Source organism: Chrysemys picta, chromosome 21 (assembly GCF_011386835.1).
Source record: "Chrysemys picta bellii isolate R12L10 chromosome 21, ASM1138683v2, whole genome shotgun sequence".
Lineage (NCBI taxonomy): Eukaryota > Metazoa > Chordata > Testudines > Emydidae > Chrysemys > Chrysemys picta.
In genome coordinates, this window is record NC_088811.1 from 17,025,663 (window position 1) to 17,047,320 (window position 21,658).

General features: G+C 51.3%; 1 protein-coding gene across 2 annotated transcripts in view; it reads left to right on the forward strand.

The window, feature by feature from the left end:
• Positions 1 to 21,658, forward strand: part of LOC101939677 (protein-arginine deiminase type-2) — a 143,808-nt gene that overhangs the window by 55,648 nt on the left and 66,502 nt on the right. The window contains exon 1 of one of the 2 annotated variants that reach the window (XM_065575091.1): positions 2,387 to 3,177. The exons of the other annotated variant lie outside the window; for it this stretch is intronic. Within the exon in view, the coding sequence (XP_065431163.1) occupies positions 3,086 to 3,177 (92 nt within the window). The 5' untranslated portion in view covers positions 2,387 to 3,085. Of the gene's footprint in view, positions 1 to 2,386; positions 3,178 to 21,658 lie in introns of those variants that run through there. 2 annotated transcript variants of the gene reach the window in all.

Consider the following 21,658-nt stretch of genomic DNA (forward strand, 5'->3'; position numbering starts at 1 on the left):
AATCACGACAGTGATAAATACACTATATCCACTGGATACCCCTTGTCTACATCAGGGGCGGCTCTAGCTTTTTTGCCGCCCCAAGCATGGCAGGCAGGGAGGTCCCCGGTCCCACGGATTCGGCAGCATGCCTGCGGGAGGTCCGCCGGTCCCGCGGCTTCGGCGTATCCGCCACCGAATTGCTGCCGAATCCGCGGGACCAGCGGACCTCCCACAGGCAAGCCGCCGAAGGCTGCCTGACTGCCGCCCTCGCAGGGACCGGCAGGGTGCCCCCCACAGCTTGCCGCCCCAGGCACGTGCTTGGAGCGCTGGTGCCTGGAGCCGCTGCTGGTCTACATGCTTGTTGACCCCCTCAAAGAATTCTAGTAGATTAGTGAAGCATGATTTCCCTTTACAAAAACCAGGTTGACTTTTTCCCAACAAATTATGTTAATCTATGTGTCTGACAATTTCGTTCTTATAGTTTCAACCAGTTTGCCCGATACTGAAGTTAGTCTGATTTTGCCAGGATCACTTCTGCAGCCCTTTTTAAAAATTGGAGTCACATTAGCTATCCTCCAGTCATTTTGTACAGAAGCTGATTTAAATGATTGGTTACAAACTACAGTTAGTAGTTCTGCAGTTTCACATTTGAGTTCCTTCAGAACTCCTGGGTGATACCATCTGGTCCTGGTGACTTATTGCTGTTTAGTTTATCAGTTTGTTCCAAAACCTCCTCTAATGACACCTCAATCTGGGACAGTTTCTCAGCTTTGTCACCTAAAAAAGAATGGCTCAGGTTTGAGAATCTCCCTCATATCCTCAGCCGTGAAGACTGATGCAAAAAATTCATTTAGTTTCTCTGCAATGACCTTATCGTCCTTGAGTGCTCCTTTAGCACCTCGATCGTCCAGTGGCCCCACTGGTTTAACAGGCTTTCTGCTTTTGATGCACTTAAAAAGAAATTGCTATTACTTTTTGAGTCTCTGGCTAGTTGTTCTTCAAATTCTTTTTTGGCCTTCCTAATTATATTTTTACACTTCATTTGCCAGAGTTTATGCTCCTTTCTATTTTCCTCACTAGGATTTAACTTCCACTTTTTTAAGGATGCCTTTTTGTCTCTCACTGCTTCTTCTACATTGTTGTTTAGCCACGGTGGCACTTTTTGGGGTTCTTTTACTATGTTTTTTTAATTTAGGGTATACATTTAAGTTGAGCCTCTGTTTTGGCAATTTCTCAGTAATAATGTGCTGTGACACTTTTTTGTATTTTTATGACTGATTTTGTAAGCAAGTAGTTTTTAAGTGAAGTGAAACTGGGGGGGGGGGTGTGAAGAGGAGGGGACACGCAAGACAAATCAGATTCCTGAAAGGGGTACAGTAGTCTGGAAAGATTGAGAGCCACTGGATTAGATCATTGGGACTAGGGCATGGGTATCCGGAAATGAAATTGACTAAAATGTGACTGACTATTTTCATTGTCAACCTCTCTGTGGTTCTTTTCATACCGCTCCTTAAATATGGAGCATCTTCCCCAAACTAGTCCAGTAAGTCCTGTCCTATCAGATCCTTCCTCTCAACCCACCGCTGCTGTGATGCCTACAAGAAATCATCAGCGGAGAGTGGCTAAGTGGAGAACCAGTGGGCATTGCTGATCTTTAGATATTAAAATACAAAGGAAAATAACTCCTGAAGGCTTCAGAACCACTAAACTGTGCATAAAGCCAGACTGTGTAAACATGTGGCCTTTTTTCTAATACCCTTGTTTCCCCTCCCCTTTCCATATTGTCTGATATGCATTTGCTGCAACTGTTTGTCTTAAGTTAGGCCCTGATCCTGCAAACCCTTATTCATGTTCTTAATTTTTCACACAAGAAATGACATTAAAAATCATATGTTTAGAGCAGGGTACAAACAGGGCATGTTTGCAGATCAGGGTCCCAGACTCTTCAAGACAGGGACTGTGCTTTGCTTTGTGTTTACACAGCATCTAGGACCAAAAGGGGTCTCCATTCCGACTGGGATCTTTGGATGCTTCTAAACTTCTTTCAGGTTTAATCATTTACAGCTGGTTATCTTGTAACCCAGGGAAGACATTTTCTTTTTAAAGTATGTTTCAAAAAGATCTATTCAACTTGAGCATTAATAAACTCATCAAATGACACACTAGTAACAAAAGAAAAATCCATATACATCTATAAACATAGTGCCTGTTCAATGATTCAGTAATGGATGAATTACCAACGGCCCCCCACTCCAGAGATATTCAACTTGCTGCTTTTTGCCCTAAACACAACTTTTAGCTATGGCACTGTCCCTTTAACTTGTGTTAAAAATGTGACAGTTGTGAGAGAGAGAGAGACTTCCTCAAATCATCAGACAGTCTCTGCTTAGTAAGACCAGCCAGCCCCACACTGGAGGAGGAAGGAAAGAGATGGTGGCTGATTTGAAAGCGCCATAACCTGCCACCGGCTAAGGACACTTGATGCTAAGCAGACCGCACCCCCTAACACGGGCACACGCCTACATGTCCCTTGCACTGCCGCCAGGGACCGTGCCAGGTTCAGGTTTCCTAGGTGATCCTGGTGCAGCAATGGCATTACCGGGGAAGCTCTTGGACTGGATTAAGAGCTTGAGTGGCCCCAGATTTCTCCCTGGGCGGTCTGGGCCAGGGTAGCGGTTGATTGCCTGGGGATCGGTTTACAGCTCGAGTTGGGGACAGCTGGGGGAGCCCCTTGCCTGTGGCTTGGAGCTGTCTGGGGTTCCCCTGACCCCGCCCCCATGCTCATGTCCCCTGTAGTGTGGCTGCAGCCCCCGGGCTAGGGGGGAGGAAAATGGAGGGGGGGGGGTTTACACTAGGGGGAAAATGGTCCAAAACTTCCCTTTCTAAAAATAAAGGCGAATTTCAACCCTGAGCTGGCCCCACCCTGGGGGGCAGTTTGCTGCCGCTGATTGGCTCCCTGTGGGTCCGGGGGCGTGTCTGGGAGCAGGGATAAGCCGGGGCTCGCTGCTGCGGGAGCCGCGGCTGGTTCGGACTCACCTGGCGGCAGGTGGGGGCAGGACACGCGGGAGGGAGGAAGGAGCGAGCGGCGGCGGCGGCGGCGGCGATGCTGCGGGATCGGACTCTCCGGCTGCAGTATGGGAGCCGCATGGAGGCGGTGTGCGTGCTGGGCACCCAGATCTCCGCCGACGTGTACGGGTGAGTGTCGGCCCCCTGGCACCCTCAGCCCGCCCTGGGCAGCTTCCCGGCACCCTTCCCCTGCCGCATTCCCCCCCCCCCCCCCTGTGTGCCCCTGGGCACCCTTCCCCTGCCACATCCCCCTCCCCCCAACTGTGCCCCTGGGCACCCTTCCCCTGCCACATCCCCCTCCCCCCCCACACTGTGCCCCTGGGCACCCTTCCCCTGCCACATCCCCCTCCCCCCCCACACTGTGCCCCTGGGCACCCTTCCCCTGCCACATCCCCCTCCCCCTCCCCAACTGTGCCCCTGGGCACCCTTCCCCTGCCACATCCCCCTCCCCCCCCCCAACTGTGCCCCTGGGCACCCTTCCCCTGCCACATCCCCCTTCCCCCCCCAACTGTGCCCCTGGGCACCCTTCCCCTGCCACATCCCCCTCCCCCCCCACACTGTGCCCCTGGGCACCCTTCCCCTGCCACATCCCCCTCCCCCCCCACACTGTGCCCCTGGGCACCCTTCCCCTGCCACATCCCCCTCCCCCCCCACACTGTGCCCCTGGGCACCCTTCCCCTGCCACATCCCCCTCCCCCCCCACACTGTGCCCCTGGGCACCCTTCTCCTGCCACATCCCCCTCCCCCCCCACACTGTGCCCCTGGGCACCCTTCTCCTGCCACATCCCCCTCCCCCCCCACACTGTGCCCCTGGGCACCCTTCTCCTGCCACATCCCCCTCCCCCCCCCAACTGTGCCCCTGGGCACCCTTCCCCTGCCACATCCCCCTCCCCCCCCCACTGTGCCCCTGGGCACCCTTCTCCTGCCACATCCCCCTCCCCCCACACTGTGCCCCTGGGCACCCTTCTCCTGCCACATCCCCCTCCCCCCACACTGTGCCCCTGGGCACCCTTCTCCTGCCACATCCCCCTCCCCCCACACTGTGCCCCTGGGCACCCTTCCCCTGCCACATCCCCCTCCCCCCCCACACTGTGCCCCTGGGCACCCTTCCCCTGCCACATCCCCCTCCCCCCCCCACACTGTGCCCCTGGGCACCCTTCCCCTGCCACATCCCCCTCCCCCCAACTGTGCCCCTGGGCACCCTTCCCCTGCCACATCCCCCTCCCCCCCCCACTGTGCCCCTGGGCACCCTTCCCCTGCCACATCCCCCTCCCCCCCCCACTGTGCCCCTGGGCACCCTTCTCCTGCCACAGCCCCCTGTGTGACCCCAGCCCCTGGGCACCTTCCCCTGCGGCCCCTGCTGTGCCCCTGGGCACACTTCCCCTGTTGCAGACACTCCCTGTGCCCCCAGCCCAGACACCCTTCTTCTGCTGTACCTAGCCCCCCCCCCCCCTGCACCCAGGGCTGGTGCTACCATTAAGGCGAACTAGGTGGTACCTAAGGTGCCAAGATTTGGGGGCGCCAAAAAGCAGTGCCCCCAATTTTTTTTACAGCGTTCCTCCCCGAGCGTGCGATTGCCGCTCCACTTCTCCCACCTCCCAGGCTTGCAGCGCCAATCAGCTGTTTGGCGCCACAAGCCTGGGAGGAGAATTAAAGTGGGGGCGGCGTGCTCGGGAAGGAGGCAAAGCAGAGGTGAGCTGGGGTGGGGAGCTGCTGCGGAGGTGCCTCAGGCCGGGGGTGGGAGGGAGCTGCCGCACGGCTCCCTGGGGGATGAGCTGCCGTGGGGGGTGCCTCGGGGGTGGCGTGGAGCTGCTGCAGGGCTGGGGCGGGGGGTACAAGCCTTGGGCGTGAAACTTCCTTGCACCGACCCTGCCTGCATCCCTTACACTGAAGCACCCTTCCCTTATTGCACCCATCCACACACTGCCCCTGCAGTATTCCCTTGGCACCTCTCCCTGCTACACCCACTATCTGCACCCAGGCACCTTTCACCTCCTTCCCTCCTGAACTCAGCCAGCGCTCACTGCTCCCCCGCAGCCAGGCGTTATTTTTCCTTTGTAGCTGCCAGTCTGTAATGCCCCCATCCTCCTTTCTGCAGCTCACCTGCCCTGTTATGGGTTTCCCGCCCCTTTGCACCCATCTCCCCTCCCCTAGCAAGCTCCTATTTAATGAATCTGGTCACAGAAATGCTACTTAACCAATGCCTGGGGGATCGCAATCCAGCATGTGACACACGGGGGGGCATGTGGGTGTCAGTCAGTCACGGCCCCAGGAGCAGCTGGTGCCGGAGTCAGATTCAGTCCTGAGCCCTGGATTCCTTCACTTCTGATTTTATTGCTGCATGTGCTGGGGCAGGAGGTGGTGGAGTGGTTTGCCAGCTCCGGAGCAGGCCCGACCCAACCTTGCCACGTCCCTGGGACTTTCAGTGTTGTAAGATGCAACTTTAAAAAAATCAAGTCTCTTCACTTGTATCTTAGTGGCCATCAGAGATGTCTGCGGGGCGGGGGGGTGAAAGCTATGTCAACGGGGTGGTGGCTGTGGCGTGAGGTTCTTTGTTGTATAATATAAGGAGCAAGGCATCCAAGGATCACAACACATTGAACCTTGGTGGAGACACCAGCTGGCTTTACACACACACACACACACACACACACACACACACACACCTCTCTCTGTGGAGCACTCTGTTCCCATGGGTGTCGCTGGCTGGTTGTTCCCGTCCCCCACTGCTAAACGGAGCTGTTTGCAGGAAACCCAATCTCTGCTTCCCTTTCCAGGACACTGATACCAGCCGCTCCTTAGGTTGAATGTGGCTTGAGGAAACACACGACTCCGACCTTGGCAACATGAAAGAAATTTGCACCTGTGCAAACAGATTGCTGCAATTACCCCAGGGCAAAGTCTTTAACACAAACACACTGCACTATGCAAGGGCATACAGCAGTGGGGCAGCGTAATCCAGTCACCAAAGCAAACCGCACAGGCATAAACCCCCAATTTGTGCCGGTGCAGCATGTCCTCTATGAGAGGGTTGCGTCACAGTAGTGACTTGCACTGATGGGAGTTTCCTTAACTTAGAGACAGCCTTTGTGTCCCGTTGGTGGATCTCGAAGCCCTTCAAGTATTCATTAATACCCACCTCATGGCAGCTCCTTGCACTAATCTAGTGCTCTTCATCAGTGGATCTCAACACACTTTATAAAGGAGTTCAGTATCACTATCCCCATTTCACAGATGAGGCAATTGAGGCATAGGGAGGGGAAGTGACTTGTCCAAGGTTACAGAGAGAGCCAACCGCAGACCTGGGTATAGAACCCAGATCTCCCAATTCCCAGTGCACTGTTCTGTCCGCTAGGTCACACTGCCTCCCTGAGGCCAGTATTAATCCTCATTTGCCAATGGGTATGCTGCAGGGAGACTTCCCAGGCTGCCCAGCACTTTCATGTCCCTGGGCGCGGCCAATACACCACACCGTGCAGCAGCAGGCTAAAAAGACTTGTAGATGCTTTAAAGGTGTGCACTCAGACAGCCTCAAATTTGTAATTATGGCTGCAAAATTCAGATCCAGTAATCACCAACACCCTGGTTATTGGGGGTGGTTCGATATGGGATTTTGGTTCAGCTTTTCAGCGTTGAGGCAAAGCCACAAAATTCAGATCTGGGGTGTCCAGGTCCAGGTTCTGTTCATTGCCTCTGAAGCTTCTGGTCCTGGCCACTGTTGGAAGACAGGACGCTGGGCTGGCTGGACCATTGGTCAGACCCAGTGTGGCCGTTCTCTTGTGTCCTATCTGATGCATGCTCGGTCTGAGGAGTGTGCTCTGCCTTTGCAGATGGATAGACTCAGTGATCTGAATGGTCCTCCATCCATAACGTCTGTGATCCTTATGGAATTCTGATGGCTTTATTTACGAGTTACATATTATTTCTAGGAAGATGTCATGCAGCTGGTAGAGCTATGCTGCAAAACTCCTGGTCAGCAGGTGGTAATCTGGGAAGGGAATAAACATTTAGCTGTCCCTTTTTAGTCCATGAGATATATTGTCTATATTTTTAACAGCCAGCCATCAGCTATGAGCTCTCTTAATCCAATATAAACTGCTGTTGTCATTGTAAAACTCCTATTTACAGCTGATGGTGCTCTGTTCCTCCTTCAAACAGCACTTTTCCTGGCCCTCTGCCATGGTGCTGGCAAATAGTCCCTTAGGCTTTAAAAACCGGGCCGATGTGAACCCAGGGAGCAGAGCTTTAAAGACTTTAGAGATACATATTTGCATGAAGCGAAGCAGCTGCGCTGGGCACCGTCTGTGAATGGGTCAGATTTGTAGACCCTTTGCGTGGACAGTGGAAATGCGATGTTCTCCGTCAGAAATGGACCCATGGTGTCCTGAAACGATCAGGGGAAAATGTGGTCCTACAGTAACACTCTACATCATGTTGTGAGCGTCTAGAGAGTGATAAATAATAGCCAGCATGGATTTGCCAAGAATAAATTACGCCAGACTTTCCTTTTCTGAGAGGGAAACTGGCCTAGTGGAATGGGAGGAAGCAGTAGACATGATTTATCTCCATTTTAATAAGCCTTTTGGCTCAGTCCCATGTGCAGTGTTGTTGTAGCCATGTTGGTTCCAGGATAAAACTCTCCAGCAGGAGTTGGTCCAATTAAAAGATGTTACCTCCCCCACCTTGTCTCTCACAGTCCCACGTGACGTTCTCCTAAGCAAAGCAGGGAAATGCAGTCTAGGTGAAACTACTATAAAGTGGGTGGACAGCTGGTTGAAAAACTGTACTCAAAGAGGAGTTGTCAATGGTTTGCTGTCAAACTGGGAGAACATATCTAATGGGGTCCTGCAGAGGTCTGTCCTGATCTAGTACTGGTCAATATTTTCATTAATGACTTGGATAACAGAGGGGAGAGTATGCTTATAAAAATGTATGGATGACACTGACCTGGAAGGGGTTGCTAGCACTTTGGAGGACAGGGTCCAAATTCAAAAGGACCTTGATAAATGGTAGAATTGGTCTGAAATAAACAAGGTGAAATTCAGTAAAGACCAGTGCAAAGTACTGTACTGGAAAGGAAAAAATCAAATGCACAGCTACAAAATGGGGAATAACTGCCTAGGCAGTAATACTACGGAAAAGGACCTGGGGGGTTGAGTGGATTGTAAAGGGAATATGAGCCGGCAATGTGATGCAGTTGCAAAAAGGCGAATATTCTGGGATGCATTAACAGAAGCGTTGTAGGTAAGACACAGGAGGTATTGGTCCACTCTGCTCAGCACAGGTGAGGCCTCAGCCGGAGAACTGTGTCCAATTCTGGGCGCTACTCTTTAGGAAAGCTGTGGACAAATTTGAGCGAGTCCGGAGGGGAGCAACAAGAATGATAAAAGGTTTAGAAAACCTGATCTATGAGGAAAGGTGCAAAAACTGGGCATGTGTAGTCTTAAGAAAAGAAGACTGATAAGTCTTCAAAGATGTGCAGGGCTGTTCGAAAGAGGACGGTGATCTATTGTTCTCCGTGTCCACTAAATCAAGAGGTTTAGGTTAGATATTAGGAAAAGCTTTCTAACTTTAAGGATACGTAAGCACTGGAACAGGTTACCTAGAGAGGTTGTGGAATTGCAGCGTTTTGTTGGCCAGCTGCTATTGGTAAAATTCTGACCGTCCCTTCAGAACTTATTTCAATAAATAAATAATCTCACTGACGATAAAACCGGGAAAAATGTGAGGTCGGAGACGGCAGTGTCGTGAAGCAATCCTGCCAAGCTCATACGCATATGGGACTCGTCCTAGGAGTGACATCATGTGTAGAGTCCCCCTTGGCTGGTGATAGCCGAAAGGCTGCCATCTTTTGTTTACGGTCCAGACGCTCAGTCGTATAGTGCCTTCACTCCTGTTTTCCTTCGTTTTCTTAGGTGTTTGTGTGTTTTCTTCTTCTGATCTGTACATACGGACAGTTGTGTGTTTTAGTGCGCACGCCGCTTTCTGCGCTAGCCGTGCTTCACGTGGTTGAGTTTGCAGGGGATCGTCTTCTAGACTTGGGTCGAGTGTGATCTTGAGGAGGATAAATTTGTGTTGGCTTTCCTCCGTCAGTTTCGGGAACCTTCACAGTAAATATCAGAGAGTGCTGATGAAAGGATAAATAGAGGGTTTTGAGAGAAGTTGAAGGAAGATGTATCAAAATATTCTGAGTACTCGGTGAGCAAGTTATTTCAAACTATGTGCATATATGATTTATAGGCTATTAAAGCCTACAATCTTCATTATAGTTGCTTGAATATAGGCTAGTTTTTCTCCCTTTCTCAATGCCTGTCTAGAGATTACCAGTCTTTTTCCTGGAAAATTCTTTCTTTCTCTTTCGCGCATATAGCTTGTTGTCACTCTGTGTGTCCGAGGTGTTTACTTGAGATTAATTAGTGGCCCTGGGGGAGACCGAGGATAGAGAAATGAATGCAGAGATCTCTGCCTAGCAAAAGCTTTTCTTGCAGCGATCTGCCCAAAGCCTTCTGTGCATTAAAAGTGACAAACTCAGTTTATCAATCGAGGACGTCATCCGTGACTTTGCTCTCCAAAAATCATGAAAGAAAATGTGTTTAAAATTAATGTGATGTGCAAACAGACATATGGCAGGTTGCTTCCAATAAGTAAGCTGTTCTGCGTAACTATAACTGCTTGTGTGTTCCTGTAGACAAAAAGTTTTCATATCTACTAATTAAGAAATCAGAGACGAAACTGTGTTAATTTGAAACTATCTTGTAATGCAAACAGGCATCTTGCAAGATGTGTTTTAGTTAGATTATTATTCCATTTTTACAACTTTGCCTTTGTGTTTATATGCAAATATAAAGCTTTCATGTTTTATTATTTTCACAGAAAGGACATTGAATATATAATTATTTTTTTGTGGTATGGGACCTCTGACACGTGACATAGTTTAGGGCAGGAGTAGGCAACCTATGGCACGCATGCCGAAGGAGGCACGCGAACTGATTTTCAGTGGCACTCACACTGCCCGGGTCCTGGCCACCGGTCCGGGGGGCTCTGCATTTTAATATGATTTTAAATGAAGCTTCTTAAACATTTTAAAAACCTTATTTACTTTACATACAACAATAGTTTAGTTATATATTATAGACTTATAGAAAGAGACCTTCTAAAAACGTTAAAATGTATTCCTGGCACGCGAAACCTTAAATCAGAGTGAATAAATGAAGACTCGGCACCCCACTTCTGAAAGGTTGCCAACCCCTAGTTTAGGGCTTCAGAATGTCCTAATCAGGCCCTGTCAGGGCTGGTCCAGGTATACATGGTCCTGTCTCAGCATGGGAGGCTGGATTAGATGGCTTCTCAAGGTCCCTTCCAGCCCTACAGTTCTAAGATTCTCCCTACCCAGCTGGTCCCCATCACCATTGTACCCGAGTGCATCCTAATGATTAATGGATTTTTCCCCCCCCCACTTTTTGCAACACCCCGTGAGATAGGGAAACCGATCAGGTGAGACTGAGTGACTTGCCCAGCGTCGCACAGGAAGTCGAAGGCTGAGCTGGGATATGAGCCCAGGTCTCCTAAGTCCCTGTCCACTAGACCACGCTACCCCATCGAGTGAAGTTGTGTGTATGTACCAGGGTCTGAGGCTTTTTTAAAGATGCTAAAGAATGTGCTTGGGATCCTAGATATTTGGAGGATGTTAAGGGGTTGGTTTGAATTCAGTCCATCACTTCTCTGCTGAGAATTAAAGAAATAACAGTACTTCATTGTCCAGATCATAGGCCCCGACTCTTTGGGTGCTCTGGGGCTGGAGCACCCACGGGTTAAAAAATAGTGGGTGCTCAGCATCTACCAGCAGCCCTGCCAATCAGCTCCTCCCCCGGCCCTCCCACCCACCGGTGGCCCCTGCAATCAGCGCCTCCCCCTCCCTCCCAGCACCTCCTGCCTGCCTCGGATCAAGTGTTTAGCAGCATGCAGGAGGTGCTGGAGTGGGAGGAGCAAGGGTGGGGCATGCTGGGGGAGGGGGCAGAACGGCGGTGGGGCAGGGGTGGGGTCTTGGGGGAAGGGGTGGAGTGGGGACGGGGCCTGGGGCGGAGTGGGGGGTCAAGCACCCATAGGGGAAGTGGAATGTTGGCACGTATGGTCTGAATGAAATCCACGGAAGTTTTCTCATCAGCTCCAGAAGGCTGGGCCCTGTTTTCTAACCACTTTTCACACCATAGCTCCTGTGAAAGTCGATGAGCAGAACTTCACTGTCGTTTACAACCGCCCCAGCCTGCTCCAAGTTCATGGCCACTCCTTGGAAATCGATGGCATCACCTCAGTGTTTAGCAGAATCCAGCCTGATGGTTTTCGCTCCCCCTGCAGTTTGTGCAGTAGGAGCCTAACCGCTTGCAGGGCTCCACTTGCACCGCTGCTCTTGGCAACGCTGCAAAGAGACTTTTCCCCCCCACGACGAGGCACAATGGAATCGCTGTCGCTCTATTTCTGCTCCATTGGACGTCCCGAGTCAGTGGGGAGAAAATAATCTGTCTGTTTGTCAGAGAAGGGCGTTTCTATAGAACTTTTGTCTATTGGGGTTATTACAAACACATGGTCAAATGCGCATTATGAATTTTCGGATTTGACCGGGCTGGGGGCGGGGTTGGCAGCCCAAAGAAACAATTGATACAAGCAGCTGTCTAAACCTGATGCTCTTCTCATTCCCTTTTTCTCTTCTCTTTTGTATCTCTGTCTGCCCCTCCACGTGGTATCAGCAGTCGGGTGAAACTGACCGGGGTGGTGTAGTATTTGTCCGTTTCACGACCCAGGCAGGTAATCGATGTTGTGGCTTAAAAAGAGGAAAAACAAAAGCTTTGTTGACACTACAGCTCCCTCCAGTGATAGCTGGGGGGGGGGGATTTTCACCTAAAATCCCTGACTGTAAATATGATTTATTTACATCGCCATAGACCATTGTGCTAGGAGCTGTACAACAGAGAAATGGTCTTTGCCTGAAAGAGCAGACGATGTACGTGTCAGACAAGAGACAACAGGTGGATAGGAGGCCAAGCAGACGGGGTTTCTCCACAAAGTTCGATGGGACTAGTCCGGTGAGCACGATTTGGCCCAGGATGGAGATTAAGGAACAGACAAGTTCTTAAAACCTGCAGAGGGGCCAATGGGTGGGCAGAACAGTGTCTGCTCTGAACGTTTCTGAAAGGCATCCTGCTCCTCTGAGCTTTATGAAGGCCCTGTAGCCTATTCACCTGGAACTTCCATACACGACCTTCCTGGAGGCCATGACCTGGGTGTCCCGAGTCTCCGCCTGTCCCCTGGAGAGCCAGCAAGAGGGCTTTCCTGGTGAGCATTACGGAGGGATTCTGGCCTCCGGCGACTCTATTAAGATAATGAAAACTCATTTGTTGAGGAATTGGCACTGCTGCTGACCTGGTATTTATAAGCCAGAATTTAGCAGCTGAAGCTGCCTCTCCAAATTTTCACGCTGCTCAAGAAAGCCCTGCCCCAGGGCTTCTGTAATTGCCAAATCACGGTAAGCTGCCTTTCAGTGCACAGGCCTGCATTTGCATGTGAATTTCAAGGGCATAAAGGATCACTCACCTGTGCTAGCTGTTTGATACAGCTCAGGCACCAGGTGATGTTTTGTCAATTGTCACGGCCCAGTAGTTTATAATATTAGGTTGTTTGGGGATGGGAGTTGTTTTTTTAAATAGGTTTTTAAAAAAATCAAGCAAAGTAGCGAAAAGGCCATTGCAGAGGGAAGACGGGGTGGGGAAGATGAATGGGAGGGGGGGGGTGAAGAGTTAATGCTGTGGGGTTTTTCGGTACATAGGAGTTTGGGCAAATGACACTGATTTTTATGGAGACTTGGATTCCTTGCTACAAGGACCAGGTTCTCGGGAGTGAAGATTCAGATGTTGGCAGCAATGAGGGGATTGGGAAGAAGGTACTCACGTTGGGAGGAACCCTTAAAATGCTATTTTTCCCTTGGAGTGTTTTCCAGCAAGTTTCATGTCCTTGCCTGCCTTGATTCTAGTCTTTGGTGACGGGACACTAGGATCAACTCCAAGCGCAGAAATGGAAAGCTTCTTTTTGCACTGGTGGCACTAAACTCTGCTAGAAACTGGTGTTTATAGTGACTTGGCCTGCTTTGCACAAGAGTTTGCACTAGTATTCCTGTACTGATGGCTGGAATTGGGGCAAAAGCCCATGGTCAACGAGGCCTACGCTGCTAAAGAGCCCTTCCCTCTGCAGTTCCACCTTTGTAAGCACCTGCCCGTCCTGTTGTGCTGAGCTCAGCTGGCCTCCAACTCTGCCAGAGGTTCTAGAAATCTGCACCTGACCTGGTTGGTCTCTCTTACTGGAGACTGACTGAATTTCCCCCAGTAAATTGTAAATGGAAAAGAGATGTCCTCAAAGGGACGGTCCCAAGCGGAGACCTTTCCAATGGCAGATCTTGCTGAGAAGGTCAGAAGGACGTGCCGAGGAGTGACGGACAACTCCATGAACCAATCCCCTGCCCCTCTCCTGGACGAACCAGAAAATGCTCCTCAGAGGGCATCGCGACTCCAAAGAAATGGTGTCAAGATGCCTAGGCCCAGGTCTTGCCTATCACCCAGGCCTCCTAGAGATGTGCAGGGCATCAGCTCGGGCTTTATGGTGCTGCCTCTTTCCTGGCCAGGTCTGCTCTGTTGTCAGGCCTCCCAAGGGGGTGGAGGAGGGGAGGGTGCGGGTCACTGGGGAGACAAGGTAGCATCGCCCTTCACTCTGCTGCAATGCACAGGGCCGAACGTGTCTGAAAGCAGAGAAGCTCCAGTTACTAGGCATGAGCCGCAGGATTAGTTGCTTTGGTAACTGAGTTTCTGGTTACTTGTTGCACCACCGTGGGCTGGTTATAGGATTCTTTCGCAGTGACCCGCAGCAGGCGAGGGGTTACAACGTGACCCGGGACAGCTGAGGTCAAGCTTCGTGCTCTCCTGCAGCAATGGGTGGCCTGGTTCATCAGCACGTCCCCCTAGCTTGGCTTTCTGAACATAACCGTCTCTGCATTAACGTCCCGAGCGCGTTTTTGGAAAGAGCCCATAATAACTGCATCTAGACGCTTACGTTGCCAAAGCAATCCGCTCTTTGGTATTATGAAATCTGGTCCATTCACTTGCTAAGGCAGAGGTGGGCAAACTCTGGCCCGTGGGCCAAGACCATCCTTGAGCTCCCGGCCTGGGAGGCTAGCCCCCGGCCCCTCACCCACTGTCCCCCCTCCCCCGCAGCCTCAACTTGCTGTGCCGCCAGCGCTCCGGTAAGGGGAAGGGGAGGGTGGGGGGTTAGATAAGGGGCAGAGGGTCCTGGGGGGCAGTCAGGGGACAAGGAGCAGGGGGCGGTTGAATGGGGCGGAGGTTCTGGGGGGCGTGTGGATAGGGGTCGGGGCAGTCAGGATAGGGAGCAGGGGGTGGTTGAATGGGGCGGAGGCTCTGGGGGGGGTGTGGATAGGGGTCGGGGCAGTCAGGATAGGGAGCAGGGGGTGGTTGAATGGGGCGGAGGCTCTGGGGGTGTGTGGATAGAGGTCGGGGCAGTCAGGGGACAGGGAGCTGGCGCGGTTGGATGGGGGTGTGGTCCCGGGGAGGTGGTGAGGGAACAAGGAGCAGGGAGGGTTGGATGGGTCAGGAGTTCTGAGGGGGGCAGTTAGGGGGCAGATGGGGGCGGGGGCTGTTTGGGGAGGAACAGCCTTCCCTACCCACCCCTCCATACAGTTTCAGAACCCCGATGTGGCCCTCAGGCCAAAAAGTTTGCCCACCCCTGTGCTAAGGGGATGGGGAGCCACAGTGCGGTCAGCAAACAAGACTTATTCTAGTAGAGATGAAACCAAAAGCCCTGATTCAAACATGCACCCCCCAGACGTAGGAATTCAAAACCCATATCCAGGTCTCCTAGCTGCCCTGTGTCTTTGTAATGGGCTTGACCAAAACCCAGCACCTGCACTCCTAACACGTGGTGGGGGATGTTGGGGGGGTTATTTCTCCAAAGGGCCGATCTACCTCCCCGTGGGTTTAGGAGCAGGTGTTCAGAGTTTGCATGTTCTTTTGTGAATTTTGTAGCTCTGACCCATCTCATTCTAACAGATTCCAGGTCCCCCTGAGCAGGGCAGGTAGCATCTTGTAGAAACACCTCAGCCACACCTGTGTATATTGACTACCAGTTATGCCGGCATAATTCATGTCGCTGAAGGGGGTGGAATAGTCACACCCTGTAGCCTGATTTGGGGTGTGTTAGTAGTGTTAATTTAATTATTTAATTTTAATTAATAATTATTACGGATATTAATTAGTATGGGTTTTGGCTCGCCAATTTGTTTGATCAGAAGATAAAGTTCGTCCTGAATCCGGCGTCACAGAGTTTATAAAAGGAACTTCGGGGGTATGACAGGAAGGTCACACTGAGACAGATCTAGTCATAAAGACCTTTTATTAAAATCAATGAAAGAGTAAGCAAATGGGAAAACAGTTAGCATTACAGAGTTACACCTGTATTACTGTTATTCAAGAGACACATATGATAATGCCATATTCAATAATGCAATATAAGCTGCAAACGTGATTAATACTAACACTCTGTTTTAATAACCTGGTGTGGGAAGATACAACGGCAGCACCTTGGGCGTTTTCACGCCTCTGGCAGAGGACGCTAATGCAGAGCGGTTTATTCTCTGGCTTAACCTATTAAGCTTGAACTGAAATAAATGCAAACTCAGTCTAGTTACCTTAAACTTACAATTTGCAAGAAATAAAATACAGCCTATTAATAGTTAATAGCCATCGGAGATGGGTCGCATCGATACGTAGTTGAGGCAATGAAGAGTCGACAGGAGCAGACAGGTGGGTCGATTGCCTGCCTAATGGTGAGCTGCCTTGCCTTGTATAGGGTATTAGTCGGAAATCCTTCCTCTTGTGCCCAAATTTCATTCTTCCCCCACGGAAATGTTAGGGTACACTTAGCCCATAGGCTAGTATGAATGTGCGTATGGGTGACAGATCTGTACGCATTTGTGGTGTACTGGTTAGATTTGTGGGCAAAAATCCCCTTTTTCCACCCTTTATTGTTGTTGGTTCAGGCAAAGGTCTCTAGACATCTGCGTGTGTGTTTTGTCTAATTTTACCCTTTCTGGGTAAGGGTCCCAAAATGTGTTAACTTCGCATTAGCTTAACGTACAGGGTTTGGGCCTGTAGGTAAGTCTCTTGCCTTATAAGCCTAATACATCAAATACTCAAATTTATAAGAAAGATATATTTGTACAGACCAGCAGATTAATCCTTAGGGCTACAACCCCTGACCGACGTCAGTTTTGCTGACAACTGGTAGTGTAGATGTGGCCTCAGTTTCCCAGACCTGAAGATGAGCTCTGTGTAAGCTCAAAGATTATTTCTCCTGGGTCAATAACCGCTATTACCTCACCCGCCTTGTCTTTCTAATGCAAGGACAGTCTTCTGGAAGTGTTGGCCCCTGGGGAAACAGTGTAGACTGGTTTGAGCTGGTTCAAGATGGCCAACAGACAAAGGAACTAGAACTGCCTAGGGCCGGTCTCCAGGGTAAGTTTAAAAACCCACGGCTGGCCCATGTCTGCTGACTCAGGCCGCGGGGCTGTTTTACTGCAGTGTAGACGTCCGGGCTTGGGCTGAAGCCCGGGCTCTAGGACCCTGCAATGTGGGAGCTCAGAGGTCTACACTGCAACTAAACAGCCCCGTTAGCCCGAGTAAGCTGGCACCGGCCAGCCGCTGGTTTTTAACCACAGTGGAGTCTAGACACACCCTATGACTCTCCCCCCTGGCCGGGTTTCGGAGCCCGGGCTCCAGCCTGAGCGGGAGCATCTACACTGCTCTTTTCAGCTTTGCGGTCCAAGCCCCACAAGCCCGAGTCAATTGACCCAGGCCCTGAGACTCGGTGCAGCGGGTTTTTCTTTGTGGTGTAGACAAACCTTCACACACTCTCTCTGAGAACTGGCATGATTCTGTGACCAGAGACGGACCCCAGGAGAAGTTGTGAAATACCTTAAAACCTGCCAGAGTTTCCACCTGGACAGGTGCTGCTCCCCCATCTTTGGGGACCATCGTGTGAATTTAATGAAGGGTTTAAGCATAACGATGTTCTGCTCTGTGGGGGAGGGGTCCCGCAGCTCCTCCAGGAGCTAAAACGGGGGGTAGAGGGAGGATTGCCCCAGGATTGTAAACCGCTCCAGAGAAATTCCACCCCAGGCGGGGCTTTGCATAGACTGGTTAAAACTGGGTTTTCCAGTGACTAAGAGACAAAGAAAGGGGTTTAGCTGTGCAGACCCTGCAAGGAGAGAGACCCACTGTGACTTGGGTGCAAGACCTGTCATTTTGCAGTGTGGACACAGCTCAAACTGCAGACCCGAGTCAGAGGGTTTGCGTAGTGCAGTGTGGACGCATTAGCACGGCTGGGCGACCCAGGTCCAGCAATTGTAAGCCCAAGTCTACAATGTAGTGCGGATGCTCAAATGCGGGCTTGGAATGAGTCTGCAAGCTCAGGTCCCACAGACCCGAGTTCACAATGTCATTCTCACGTACCCGCAGGTACTTAGTCTAGCTAGCCACCTGGTCTTAAGTCAGACTCGCAGGAAAAATAAACATGAAGCTATTTGTAAAGAAGGGTAGGCTATTCCATTTATTGTGGCACCCTGTCCAACAAACCCTCTGATGTTCTGAAACATCTCCTGCCGAGAGAAGATGGCTTCCCTCTAGCCCCGTGCGAATATGCTACGTTTGATCCTGTATTTATTGGGCCGAAAGGAAATTGAATCTGTCTCCGCTGGTATCGCCCTGCTCTTAGAGTGTTGCCCTTGGGTTATTTTAGCAATAGCGAGGATGAGGCAGCTATGCTGGGCATGTGAAGAGTTCCTACGTGTCAGAATTCACCGGCATAAGCTGGGTTGACATGTGTCTGCTCCTATAAACCCGCCCATGATATTGACACACGGAGCGTTTTGCGGCTCGGGCTGGGCGTCTCACAGGTTCACCGCCGCCTACCCAGGCCTGGTCGCGTGAGGTGTCGGGGAGTGGAGTGGCGCTGTGCAGTTCTGAGCCAGCTGCTTGACACATGACCCCACTCATTACATGCCTGAAGGTGCAGGGGGCTGAGATCTGCCCTCCCACTGGAAACAGGGACTGGGGAGGCACCTCACAAGATCAGGCCCCATCTGAAACAACAGACAACTCAACAGGCTACGGGGGTTCCTGCTTCCAAGTCATCAGGTCCGGCCCAGTGTTGGTATCCTGGATCTGACAGTGCAAGTGCTCCACCCAAGGACCTCCTGCAGGATCAGGCCCCTGACACGTAAAGTATCTCCAGGGTTTGCTATCGTGCCTGTCAGCGTGGCATCCCAGTAAGCTAGATCTGCTTGGTGAGGTCCCTGGTGGCCATCACGCGTTTTCTCTGTTCCCCAGCGGAGGGGGCTCAGCTTGGGATGGTCTGACGCCTTCTGGACCTTGTTCCGCACTCAGCAGTGACCCGTGACAGAGAACAGTTTGCGTCTGGGGCTCTCGTTTTGTCCTGGGCTTCGTGAGCTTGCTTTGTCCAGAGGACTGCAGAGGTCTTGGTGGAACGCAGACTGAGATGCGACCGCCGCTGGGAGCTAAGCGCTGACCCTCTGCTGGTCTCCAGGATCAGGACGTGGGCCCTGACCTGGCCGTGGAAGCCGACAGGCAGCCAGTGGAGGGACTGAAGCAGAGGGGCGATGAGCTAGCGTCTCACTGAGGAGCGGGCTGCTGCTTTCTGCATGTGCTGGGGCCGCCATGTTGCTGGCCCCTTCACACCCAGATACAGCGAGTTGCAGTTATCCACCTTGGCAGCAAAGAACATATGGGTCGTGCTGGGCTGATCCTTGTCAGGCAGGAAGCATTGAAGTTTCCTAGCAAAGGCAGAGGTGGAAGGGGGCATTACCTTGCTATCCAGACTAAATGCTGAAATGAGTAGGTTCCTGAGGCTTATAATAAGGCACACATCCTTATCTAGTGATTTCCATCAGCTGATCTCAAAACGCTTTACAAAGGAGATCAGTCTCATTATCCCCATTTTACAGGTGGGAAAACTGAGGCACGGGATGAGAAAGGGACTTGCCCAAGGTCACTCAGCAGGTCAGTGGCAGAGCTGGAAATAAAATCCAGGTTGCCTGAGTCCCAATCTGGTACTCTTGCCATTAGTCCACACTGCCTCTTAAACAGGCAGCAGATGCCCTCAGTGGAAGGGCAGGACAATGACCTGGCTTGTTTTCCAAGCATTTCCTAATCCGCATCACTTCAGCCTTGCCAAAGCTGAGTTCACACCAGCTGCTCTTCATCCAGGAGTCAATCTCCTGTAAGGACAGAGTCATCTTAGTAGGGGCAGGGATTGCATTGGTGGAGAATGAGCGATACGGCAGGAGGACATCAATAGAATGTTGCCAGTCACTAATTCAGCTGGCCCGTCGCTACTTCCAGTGTCCCGTGGGGAGGGACGGCTGGCACCAGGCACAGCGCCCTCTACTCCCACTATGGCACAGAGGCAGGCCACCCGCACGCTGTGTTTGAAAACAGCAGAGAAGTCTTGTCGTCTTAGCATTGAGAGGTGGCCTCCCCAAATTTGTCAGCATGTACCCACGGACCACCCCAGACTTGCTCCAAGTCCAAAACGACTCCCACAACAATGAACGGCCACATTCTCATTGCTATCAAAGGGCACAGGAAACACACAGGGAAGCCTGCGTGGATCAGTGATCTTGCCCATGGGGCCAGCTCCTGAGTAAAGAGAACTTCACTTCGCTCCGGAGTCAGACCAGCTCCCGGGCTGCAACCTCGGCTCTTCCTACAGCTGGTTCCCTCCTTTTGGTATATATGTTTCCCTTTTAATTTCATCCACAGGTGGCTGCAAAGCCAAAGATCCCAGGGGGAGGAGGGAAAAGGAGTGAGGACGACCTGGATTCTGTTTGCTCACACTGCAGACAGGTGCCAGCAGGCTCCGGCCGGGAAGAGCACTATGGCAAATGAGTTCCTGGAAAGATTTCCTGCTCTGAGCTCCTCCCCCACTTAAAAAATGTGACTTTCACAGGACTGGGGCTTGTGCCAGCTGTATTGTATTCACATTAGCATGGGGGAGCCACAGAATTCTTTGTACATAGAAATGGGTGAATGCACTGAACCTCCTTTGGGATTTTTCAGTGAATTAGCTCCAGTTTCATCCGCACTCCGTTAACATTCACTTGCCACTCAGATCCTAGCGAGCGCCGGAGCCCTCTTGGGAGCAGCAAATTGTTAAACAGACAGTGAGGAATGTTTGCAGAGAGGCCATTTCCGATGCATAAGCAGGAGAATTCACGCTGATCCTAAAGGTATGTTCCTAACCCAGGTTAACATCGCAGTGAAGACATGGCAACTTGGGTTTTAACGTGGGCTGACAACTCGAGTTCAACCCCAGGCTGCCCTGTTGGCTTGAACTCGACCTGCTCACTGGAGTACAAAGCTGAGTCTTCGCTGCTATTTTCACCCGAGTTCAGACCACACCTTTTTCTGCAGTGGAGACCTACTCTAAGGGCAAGTCTACACTACCCGCCGGATTGGTGGGTAACGATCGATCTATCGGGGGTTGATTTATCGCATCTAGTCCAGACGCGATAAATCGATCCCCGAGCGCTTTCCCGTCAACTCCGGTACTCCACCGCCACGAGAGACGCAAGCGGAGTTGACAGGGGAGGAGCAGCAGTCAACTCAGCGCCATGAAGACGCCGCAGTAAGTAGACCTAAATACGTCGACTTCAGCTACGCTAGTCTCATAGCTGAAGTTGTGTATCTTAGGTCGATTTTCCCCCACCCCCCGACTCCTCCTGGTGTAGACCAGGGCTAAGAGTTACATTCAGTGGATCAGAACAGAAACAGGGTTCAAAAAAGAACTAGATAAGTTCCTGGAAGATAGGTCCATCAATGGCTATTAGCCAGGATGGGCAGGGATGGTGTCCCTAGCCTCTGTTTGCCAGAAGCTGGGAATGGGCAACAGGGGATGGATCACTGGATGATTCCCTGGTCTGTTCATTCCCTCTGGGGCATCTGTCATTGGCCACTGTTGGCAGACAGGATACTGGGGTAGATGGACCTTTGGTCTGACCCAGTATGACCATTCGTACATTGTTAAGCATATCCTTAACTTTTTGTCATTGTCTAGAAGGGACTCTGACTCCAGTGGAAGTTGAGGGCCTTCAGCCCCTTGTAAGATCATTGAAGTGAGTGGGAGTCGCGTGGCTAAATCCCCCAAATTGAAAATCTCACCCAATGTGGGTGAAGTGGGAAGCTGTGTGTTTCCTCAGTGTTTCATTCCACTGGGTTTAAACCGCTTGCATTTGTAAGTGATGGGTCGGTCAGGACATGACTGTCACTTAGGAATTTTAACTGGCGTTTGAGATGCCCATTTCGGCTTATGGAATAGATTTGTGAGCCGTTCATTGTGATCAGAGAAGTTAAAAAGGGATTGACTGGATCCTAAAACTGGAGGGAATTTTTCTCTAGATTTTTGTTGTGGTTTGGGAGTTTGGGGGGGGATGGAGGTTGGGTTGATTGGTTAATTTTTGTCAATTGCTTGAAGGGGTGGG